This window comes from Zootoca vivipara, chromosome 5 (assembly GCF_965207765.1).
Source record: "Zootoca vivipara chromosome 5, rZooViv2.hap1.1, whole genome shotgun sequence".
Lineage (NCBI taxonomy): Eukaryota > Metazoa > Chordata > Lepidosauria > Squamata > Lacertidae > Zootoca > Zootoca vivipara.
This window is the reverse complement of record NC_142588.1, coordinates 8,881,291-8,891,941: the sequence shown is the minus strand read 5'-3', so window position 1 is coordinate 8,891,941 and position 10,651 is coordinate 8,881,291. Positions and strand designations below refer to the sequence as shown.

The window sequence follows — 10,651 nt, the reverse complement described above, 5'->3', positions numbered from 1 at the left end:
TCAGATGAATCACTTAAGGATTGCAGAGCTCCTCTTATCCCTTGCTTGCTGGGTTGCCTTTTGACAATGCCACCAACTTGTTTCCCTGGCATTTCTGTGATGAGTCAGCTGCGCTGCAGTTACTCTCCTTGCCTGACTTGCCTATACTGCTTATTGCCTCAATGTAAGGACATGATTTGGTAATCACATGGCTGTGATCCCATGGAAACGAGGGAATTATCTCCATGCCATTAATATTGCCAGAATTGTACTATCCATACACAAGAACAGTGCAATCATCACTGGGGTGAATTGTCAAGGATTGCAGGAGAACCTTTTTAAAAAATAAAATGGGGATTTTAAGGGGAGGGGAACCTAAAAAAACTCAGTAAGGGCTAAGTATGCTCAGTAGTAGGCAAAGAATACTCACTCGGAGAAAACAAACAAACAGAAAACAGGGCAGAGGCCAGAGCCGGATTTAGGTTTGATGAGGCCCTAAACTACTGAAGGTAATGGGGTTTTTATATGTCCAGCTGTCCTTTGTCGTATGTCTGTACAGTACAGTACTGTATTTGCATTTCCGACTTTCCCGCCAACTGATCCCGCCGAGTGGGCGGAGCCTTTGAAAAGCGAGGCAAAACAGGCAGACAAAGGGAAGCGCGCGCTTATGGGCGGGGCGGGGGCAGGGAGGAGCCGGGAGCGCCGAAGAAACTCCCATTGGGGGACGTACCACCTTCATCGCTGAGTGGGGGTAATTAATATATGCGGAGAGTGGGGAAATCGAGACTACATACATCACATATACGTATATCTCGAAGGGGAAATCGCGTGGCAAGGACACCCCCCCCCCGCCGCGCGCCCGTAATGGTAGGAGCCGCCCAGGCGGTGTTCGCGCAGGCGCTCTCTCGCTCGAGGCTCGCTTGAGGGAGGGGAGCGCAGTCGTTTCTTGTTTGGCGGGAGGGAAGGAAGGAGGCGGCGGGAACGAGGCGCGGAAGGGAAAGAGCGGCTATTTTCCTTTTTTTTGTCCAGCTCAGCCATGTCGTCGCGTCAGCGGAGCCCGCTCGGTGGCCGCGCTCACAGTAGGTGCGTGTCCTCTGCCTCCTCCTCAGGGGAATTGGTTGGGGGGGGGTGTCTGAAGGCGACCCAGGCCGCTGTGTGTCGAGGGCCGCCTTTCGTGCCTCAGCCCAGGGGGGGTCGGGGGGCCTTCAAACTCCTCCCTACCCCCACTCACTTTCAAAATCTGCCTGTTACGGTTTCTGTGAAGTAGGTCAGCGAGAAGGAAAGTGTAATAAGCAAAGATCTGCCCTTATTCCCTTATGGGGTACACAAGAGCCCTTATTGGGTTCTCCATCGGTCGGAGAAGGGCAGATTTTTGCTTATGACAAAGGAGGCCCTGGTAAGGCAAACCAAGAAGAAAGGAGAGAGAGATGTTTGCTTGCTTGCTTGCTTGCTTGCTTTGTATGCGAGTAACGCCCCTCCCCCCATTTCATAATTTTAAGTTGTTTTTTATTGATAATAGTTCAGCCATCGTTTACTGTAATCGCTAAGAGTGAATGTCTGTTTTATTTGCTGATGTTCTGAGAGTCCCATTTTATTTTGTGCTGTTCCAATAGGCCATGGAACAACATATCGGTGAATCGGTGGGACGGCTTTTTCAGAAATAAGTGGAAACTCTAAACTGGAGGAACTCTGTTTGAGAGAGCAGCTCTGCTTATGAAACAGTCTTAAAGCCGCCTTTCTCAACCTTAGGTCCTCTGGTGTTGTTGGACTACAACTCCCATCATCTCTGACGGCTGGCTAGGGACGATGGGAGTTGTAGTCTAAGAACATCTGGGGACCCAAGGTTGAGAAAGGCTGGTCTAGGGGGTACAGGAGACTATTTGTGCTAAATGTTTGTCAATAAATATTCCACATCTAGGGTGCAGTTTTAAGGTGTGCGGTTAAAATGCCAACATGCAGTACTTTGTCAAGTCATCTGAGGGCGGGTCTTTTTGCTTAGATTATCCCCCCTCTTCTCTCTATCCGCATAGCTGTAAAGTCCTCAGAGGGCATAAGTAGAACAATCCAATTATGATTTAAATTTTGTATTATATATATATATATATATATATATATATATATATATATATATATATAATTTGTATACTGGCTATACCTGCAGGTCTCAATGCGGTTCACAGGATAAAATCACAATATAAAAACAAAATGCATAATCAAAATAAAAACAAGAATGGCAGCCCAATAACAACCCCATAACCCTCCCCAACAAGCATTTTCTAGTGACTTTATAGTCTACATATATAAAATTGTTTACAGTTTTCACTTTCTGATTGCTTCCTCACAGACCACCAGCTCGTTGGACTCAAGGAAGGAAGCGTGGCGCAGATGGCAAACACAGAAGCACACATGATCCAAGCATGTCCAATTCTGATGATAAAAATACATGCAGTTTGTCAGACGGTAGGCCAGATAGGTATGTATATAAAGTATGCTGAATTTAAAGCACAGTTAAAGTTTACTTTATAATGCGTAGATGATATGCAGTAAGTTTTGACAACTGAATATGCACTAGCAGCATACTAGGTGTATACTACACTTTTAGAGGAACTTAAATGCAAAAATTCAAATTGAATTGTTTAATTTGTGGACCTACTGGTACAGGACACATTTTATTGTACTTTTAAAAATATTGTTTTAAAGCTGCAATTCTATATTTATTGGGATTTGGTTTATAGTTTCACAACACCAGAAGGCCATAAACCTCGTTCACGATGTTCAGACTGGGGAAGTGCAGTTGAAGAAGATGAAATGCGGACTAATGTTAATAAAGAAATGGCCAGGTATGGCTGCATAATTCATTAAAAATATTTGTTGGGATGTAGAAATACTCAATGGCTGCCTACTACTGAGATCAAAACCACCAGAATGCCTATATTACGCAAATCCAATTGAAGAAACATGTAAACGTAATAGGCTGTATGATAACAATTACAAAGTTATTTACTAGAAACTACTTCTCAAAAATTAGATACAGCTTCTCGTAGTGTCAAAATCAACATTGTGACATAATATATAAAAATGTTGATTTTGACAGTATGAGAAGCTGTATCTAATTTTTGAGAAGTAGTTTCTAGTAAATAACTTGCTATTGAAGGAATTTTGGTATTTAACTTGGTAATTGTTATACAGCCTATTATGTTTACCTGTTTTTAGTACTGATGAGATGGCAAAATTTTAACTGTCTTACTTGGATGCTAGAAGTAGATCTTACTCTGAATGTGAGAGCATTGATTTATTCCTCTGAGCAGTGAGTTCAGAATAATATTGATAACTCCCATATTCAGAAAAAGACAACATTTTGTTCTTTTTCATTTGGCAACAAAAAACAATTATTGATTATATTGTACAAAGTTACAATATAACTATAACTTTATTATTGTAAGCCTTTGAGAGACAATTATTAGACTTGTAAAGTGGGATAAAATATAGTAAAACAATTATGAAATGATAAAACTACCCATTTTGGATAAGTTTATTGGTATGAGAGCAGCCTGGGAAGTGACCCAGTGAGCTATATTAGTTGATTGCTTTTTGTTCTTGTCTTAGATCTTCATGGGCATTGCAGCTAGGGAGGGTAGGGTTAACCTTCCCCAACCACAATATCCCTGAAGATCACCTCTTTACCTGCACAGCAATTTATGCTTGCAAAATATTCACAACAGTTAAGAGACTGTTTTCAATCCTAATTGGAGGCGGGGAAGGGGTTCTTGCTGTGCATGGGAAAGGAAGGACCATGACTTTCCAGCAGTAACATCTCCAGCCCTCCTGCACTGAAATGCTTGCTTTTCTATTGCAAAATTGAGTGAATCTGTAGTCTTTGTTGGGGGATGTTTAACATTATGGGAGTATAGCTCAAGTAGGGAAAATAAATTAGGAAATAATTAAGGTCTGCTTGAATAAAACAATTAAAGCTATTTATTTATTGTAATTATTATTGAAGATTTACATCTTGTTTTCTAATAATTTTGTGATATTAATGTGTGTGTAGTAATTTTCTTAATTAAGAAAAGGGAAATACTTTTTGAAGTCTAAATGATACAGAGGTGAGGGGGCTCCCCATATTGCACCTAGCATGTGGGCCAGTAATTTGCCACCCCTGAGCCACATGGTATCATTTTAATGTTAAAGTTGGTAAATCACTGTAGGAGTGGGATTGTTAAACTGGAAACAATTGCACCCAAGCTGTTAGGTGCTTGGGGAAAGGATTCTGCTGTAGCTATTACAAGGGCAACATAGCTTAAAGCTGAATGCAGTAAAAATGTCACATGTGAAGGTTTTTGGGAGAAGCTTACAGTTTCTTTACTTAGAGCAACTGTTCTGATTATGAAGAGATTGAATGGGTCCTACTCAACTGTATAGTAACTGATTATTTACCCTGTTTCTCCTAAAATAAGACATACCCATAAAATAAGCCGTAGCAGGATTTCTAAGCATTTGCGCAATATAAGCCATACCCCGAAAATAAGACATAGTGATAGGCGCAGTTCTGGAGGGCGCCAAGGAAGAGGCTAGGCTTGGACATGTAATTAAAAAATAAGACATCCCCTGAAAATAAGCCACCGTGGGGTTTTTTGAGGAAAAATAAATATAAGATGGTGTCTTATTTTTGGAGAAACATGGTATTAAATAAGCCTCAATATCAGGTGACCAAGATTTAACGTTGTTCCGGCAGTTAGCAGCCTTATGCAAAGGTTCTGCATCTTCGTACTGCAATAGAGTGGCTATGATAATAAAATAGTGGAAATGTGTGCTAAAATAAAAGTACATTTTGTAGATACAAAAGAAAACTCTTGATAAATGAATACGGAAGAGAGAGAAAGCTGTCTTCTGGAAGGTAAGAGTCAAACTCATCTTTTGGGTGTGGTGAAATGGTTATTCTGAACTATACTGTTTTTCTGGTTAGCTATGAAAATGCTTGAGCTTTCCTGTTCTTTAATGTATCATCCTTTTAGCCCTCATCATCAGTCCTTCACTAGTGAGTGCTTTTACTCCACCCTTCAGCATGCTTTGGAGGTGGCTTACAAAATAACAATATAAAATACTACACCCACACATCTAACATCTTTCGTTCTAGAAGTTGAATAAATCTCAAACCAAATGTAACACAATTTTAGTTTTAAAAGCCTAGAAAAATAATAAAGGTATTTGCCTGGCACCAAAATGAGAACATTCCCATTTCTAGGAAAGCCTCTCAGGACAGAGCATTACAAAGCTAGGATACCATTACTGAGAGGTGATGACCCACTGCCCCAGATGGCAAAAGAATGACATTTGCTTAAGATTTTACTGTACAGACATGCACATGTGAGATAGGTACCCCAGGTGCCTTCAGGTACCCCAGTCCTAAGCTGAGAAGCACTTAAAAGCAAACACCTTGAACTGAGCCCAGGATATTGATTGGGGAGTCACTGGTTTAGTATGATCATAACACATAGCCCCAGCAACCATGTTTTGAACTAATTGGGGTTTACAAACACCTCCAAAGGCAGCTTTTGTGTAAAGTGCATTACAGTAGTCCAATCTAAAAGGGTACCACCAGAGCATGGCTGAGGTGACGCTATATAGCAGAGGGTATGGAGGGTTTAGCAGGGCAGAAACGGTGTCCACTACAAGCCCCAATAATGCCAAAAGGTTAGTGTTCAAGGTTGGCTGAAACCCTGAAAAGGAACACATCCATTTCACCACGGGGATACATTTCAGTACAGCACCGCCATCTGTGCGCAACCGCATTTATGTTGGCTGCTGCTAAATAAATAGTTTGGGCTCTCCTTGTTTGGCGCTGCTGCCTGAATGAGGGATGGCTGCCTGTGATCAACCAGCAGTGCAGGGTGGGAGGTGCCTTCTCTCTGCTTCTCCTGCTCCATTGTGTGTCTGCACCCCCTCCTGGCACCAGTTCTAGTGGCGCCCTTCTTGCACTGGATCCTTGCAGGCAGACAGGCTGGACAGCGACCCTGAGCAATTTCCAGGCTGAGTCTCCTCCCTGTGTGCCTTCCTTAAAAGTGGGGTGCTCCCCACTTTACGTAATTACACTTTATGATTGTAGGGGCTTGGAACGTAACCCCTGTGTAAGTTGGAGGACACCTATACTATATTGTGTTACAGTTTAATTTGTATTTATATAGTGCTGTTAACCTGTCATGAAAAAGCTAGTTAAAAATAAAATAAAAATCAACATTCTATTTTCAGTTCTGACTCCAAGGAGTCCACAGCAGCAGTGGAACTTGAGACGGATGAGGCTGTTCTGATGAGGAGACAGAAACAAATAAATTATGGGAAGAACACACTGGCATATGACAGATATATTCGAGAAGTTCCAAAGTATGTTTTCTTGTTTACTAGGAGCATGAGGGTTTTCTTTTATAACTTGCTACTGGTTTCATTGCAGACACTTATGGCAACCGTAAAGTATGGCTTGATTCTAATATACTGCCCTTGTTAAAGTGTATACAGTAGCTATTTTTCATCCATAGTCTTATTTTAATTTGATGTTAGATTTTTGAATATTCTTTTAGAGGTTCTGTGATTACTCACTTGAACAGGTCAGTTGTCTTTTGAAGTATACAGGCAAATAATGTTCTAAATTGAAGCATTCAGATATGTGTTAAATTAAGCAATTGTTTTGATAAAGGCAATAGTAAGCAGAAAGAATGACACTAATGAAGTGAAATTTTGATTAATTATAATTTACTGTAATTAATGCTTGGTCTTGCATTTGGAATAAAAGCATAGCTTGGTTTAAAATGCCATGTAAACAGTTTTTAATTTTTGTTACAGGTGTCTACGAGTTCCAGGGGTCCATCCAAGGACTCCCAATAAATTTAAGAAGTATAGCCGAAGATCCTGGGACCAACAAATCAGACTGTGGAAAGTTGCACTTCATTTTTGGGACCCTCCTGGTGAGAGGAGTTGTGACATGCAAGTAATGTAAGTACCAGGTGTCTTTAGAGTGAATAGAAACTAATAACTTTAAAAAATGAGGGACTGTTTAGATCTAAAGAATTTCAGTTATAGTGAGCTTCTCCTTAATATAGCTAGGTTTAAGAGTTATTCAATTTAGACTTCATTTTAAAGCAAAGTTTAGCATATAATCTGCATAATGGGCGCACTTAAGACCATTGATTTTCAATAGCATTTATACACATGTAACTGTGTGACTAAGAACTAAGACTGCCTTAATTCCCAGAAGTATTTCAGAATTAATGTGAACTGTTAAAGGTTTGAAAAAGCAGCATTACCAAGCTTAAATAGCTATTGAAATATAGCTATGGGGCCAGATGTATAAACTTAGAAACTACCGTATTTGCCTGGAATCTTGGTTCTGATACTCATAGAATCTATAACTGTCAAAAATTAATAACTGATAATTGCTTTTCTCCCCTCACAGTAGTCCTGTTGATCTTGGTGACATGGAAACAGAGTCTATAGGAAGTAATTCTGCTGGGTCACAAGGAAGCTCTCAGGATAATGATGTAAGTACTTTGAAGCCTGGAATAAGTATTTTGTTAGTCCTGCTTCAGCATGTACAGTGGTACCTCGGTTTAAGTACACAATTGGTTCTGGAAGTCTGTACTTAACCTGAAGTGTACTTAACCTGAAGCGAACTTTCCCATTGAAAGTAAGGAAAAGTGGGTTAATCAGTTCCAGACGGGTCCATGGAGTACTTAAACTGAAGCGTACTTAACCTGAAGCGAACTTTTACTCCCATTGAAAGTAATGGAAAGTGGATTAATCCGTTCCAGACTGGTCCGCAGAGTACTTAAACTGAAAGTACTCCAACCGAAGCGTACTTAAACCGAGGTATGACTGTACAAGTATCTGTTGCTGTTAAGGTGCTAGATCACTGATTAACCCAATCTTGCAACAAAGTCTGAAAGGTACTAGCTGCTTGCCAAAAGCTAGTGGACTGCCAATAGCTGATGCACTGCTGGGTTAGTTGATGTTGAGCTACCCAGTACTTGCTTATTTTTGTCTCCAAAACTACCTCATCAGAGTACATAGCACCTCTATTTTTTCCATAGGCACTGTAAAACTCTTCTTCCCTTGTGTTCTCCACCTTCCCATGCCTCTTCTGTCCCTCTTTTCTCAGCCCACCCAGTACAGAATAGGGTTTCCCTTCTTTTAGTATGTTTATGTATACTTTTCCCACCCGCTTGCTTGCATTTGTCATTTTCTCCTCTCCTCCCACCCCGCTAACATTTTCTGCCTTTAGTATACAGCCCTTGCTTTGCTAGGTAATACATTTGACATATCTGACAAAAGTTGCATTATGAACATTTTTCAGAGTGACCTCCCACAGACAACAGGAAGTTGTTTCACAGACAACAGGAAGTTGATGATCAGTTTTCCCTTTCCATTCCCACATAGCATGGACATTATTTTAAGTTATTCTGTGTCTTCAGAGGAATAATTGAAGTGTCACATTACAGTATCTGTAATGTGTAATCTGTAAAGGTTTGCAGGGGAGAAAGGATGATTTGCACAGTCATAGGAAATTTACAAAAGCTGAGATAAACACAGGTTGTGGTTCAAAATCTTATTGCCATTCACTGTTGCTGTGATGTCTGATGTCTGCCATTCACTGTTGCTGTAATTGCTAAGATTTTCTTTAGAAAAGACCTGGAGGCATAGAGGTTGTGGCTTTTTGTGAAAAGTGCAGAGAGTAAAGAATAAATTCAGTAATTAAGTTATAAGTGAAGGTGTGATGCAGTGATGGCAAAAAAATGAGGTTTGAGTGAGTAGTAGATAAAGGGTGAATGTTGGACAGGAAGGGAAAATGTCTTAAATTTTCACAGATCTGCCTTTTTCTTCTTGGAAAAAACCATAATGGTGTGAGGGAGAGGTACCCAGAACTTAGGAAAAATTAAAGCCATTTTGTTGCTCTTCTGTGCTATCGAATCCACTTCGCAAGATACATTTCTTTACAGTGGTACCTCTGGTTATGAGCTTAATTCATTCCGGAGGACTGTTCTTAAGCCAAAACCGTTCTTATCATGAGGCGCACTTTCACTAATGGGGCCTCCTGCTGCTACTGTACCGCTGGCATGCGGCTTTTCTTGCATTCCAGGGCAAAGTTCGCAAGTAGGGGCATCTACTTCCAGGTTAGCGGAGCTCGTTACCCGAAGCGTTGGTAAAGACGGTATGTAACCCGAGGTTCCACTGTACTTTGGAAAAAAATTGCACTAATGATCAACAGAGAGTGTTAAGAATGAAGTCCCAGGAGTGAGATTTTCCGTACCCCACTTAGAGACAATTGTAGCGAAGCAGTATATGAATTATTCAAATAAATAAATAATAGTTAATCTATTTGTCTTGTTTGTTAATCGAGTTTTCCATCTGTTTTAGGAAAACTGTATGGGCACACCCACCAAAGTGAGAAGCATCGACCACCTGGTGGAAGATGAATTTGAGCTGGAGGCATGTTAGGTTTTGACATACTTCATGACTGTAAAGCATGCATTCTACTGGCTGCTTTTTGAGAAAGGAATGTCTTACTCAGAAGACACATACACCTGAAATTGTCTTATCTTACAGTCTGGAGAACTGGAGTATGGCAGCTGTGAAATTGCAATCTGTTTTCGCCTGACCACCACTACTACTTCTTTTTTTCAAAGCATAAAACTTGAGTTATATGTCATTGAGTGATTGCCTAATTTTATGTATACTCAGGAGGTAGCTTTATAAACAGTTTAATTATAGTTCAGAAGATAAACCAGCCCAGACAATGTTGACACACTTGAAGAGCTTGAAAACTTGACATTAGAAGGAGAACTTCAGCATCGGTGCTGAGCTATTGGCTCTTGTCCACAGACGAAGAATATGATAGGCAGTAAGTAGTAGTTCCACTTATTAATAAGTAGGACCACTTATTGATAGCACTAGGCAGTGGCATTTTATGCCTCTTGAACCTTTGTGTTCTTCAGATATTGACAACGTGTGCAATAACAAGGTAATGAGTGTGAACAGGCTCTTTTCTTTATGATAAAAGGCTTTGACGCAGTTTCCAGGTCCACCTTACGGTGTCAGCTCTCAAGTTTATTCTAAATTGATGCTTGTAAATAGTTGTGTGCAGAACTTCATTAACTTTTAAAGAAGAATTAATGAACAGAACTTTGGAGACTTGACTTTATTTTTTTCATTATGTAAAGCTATAGACTTTTTACTAAAACATTTGCTGTTTTGTATGGGATAAGGCATAAATAAAGCAAGTAAATCTTTATGTGTATGGTGCAAACATTGTCATGAAAACATTCTGCAAATAAGATGCAAAGAGATGTAAGATTAAATTCTGAGGCTACTTTAATCAGTGCTGCCAGTCCACTTGGAAACCAATGATCACAGTGTCAGCAGTGTGTACAAAATACCACCACTCAGAATCAGGCCAAAAATCCATATTTGTTTGGAAGTAAATCCTACAAAATTCAGTAACATTCATATCTACCTTGTTAGGCTTGCAGCTCAAGGTTGAGGTCCTTAGCATACAATTGAGATCTATGGGACATAAATGTATTAAAGAGTGATTAAGTATTGGGAGCATTCTACTGTTGGAAACTGATGTAAAATCTGTTTGACTGGAACTCTGTTGGGGATATGGGGGCCAATATGTAGCTGTGGA

General features: G+C 40.2%; 1 protein-coding gene across 2 annotated transcripts; it reads left to right on the top strand.

Moving 5' to 3' along the window:
* Positions 1-698: 698 nt before the first annotated feature.
* SLBP (stem-loop histone mRNA binding protein) lies at positions 699-10,255 on the top strand. 2 transcript variants are annotated; one of them, XM_088670006.1, is made up of 8 exons: positions 699-846; positions 2,324-2,452; positions 2,715-2,819; positions 4,814-4,873; positions 6,226-6,357; positions 6,814-6,963; positions 7,424-7,508; positions 9,382-10,255. In XM_088670006.1, exons 2-8 carry the CDS (start codon positions 2,397-2,399, stop codon positions 9,460-9,462), a joined length of 669 nt encoding a protein of 222 aa, XP_088526132.1. In that variant the 5' UTR covers positions 699-846; positions 2,324-2,396; the 3' UTR covers positions 9,463-10,255. The 2 variants fall into 2 exon arrangements, with proteins under 2 accessions (XP_088526132.1, XP_034994450.1); XM_035138559.3 differs by lacking the exon at positions 699-846 and adding an exon at positions 910-1,062.
* The last annotated feature ends 396 nt before the right edge of the window (positions 10,256-10,651 follow it).

Coding starts and splice junctions, on each gene's coding strand:
- SLBP (XM_035138559.3), top strand. CDS start 1,016: ATGTCGTCGCGTCAGCGGAGCCCGCTCGGTGGCCGCGCTCACAGTAG. Junction 1,063..2,323: donor GGTGGCCGCGCTCACAGTAG/GTGCGTGTCCTC, acceptor GCTTCCTCACAG/ACCACCAGCTCGTTGGACTC. Junction 6,964..7,423: donor AGTTGTGACATGCAAGTAAT/GTAAGTACCAGG, acceptor CTCCCCTCACAG/TAGTCCTGTTGATCTTGGTG.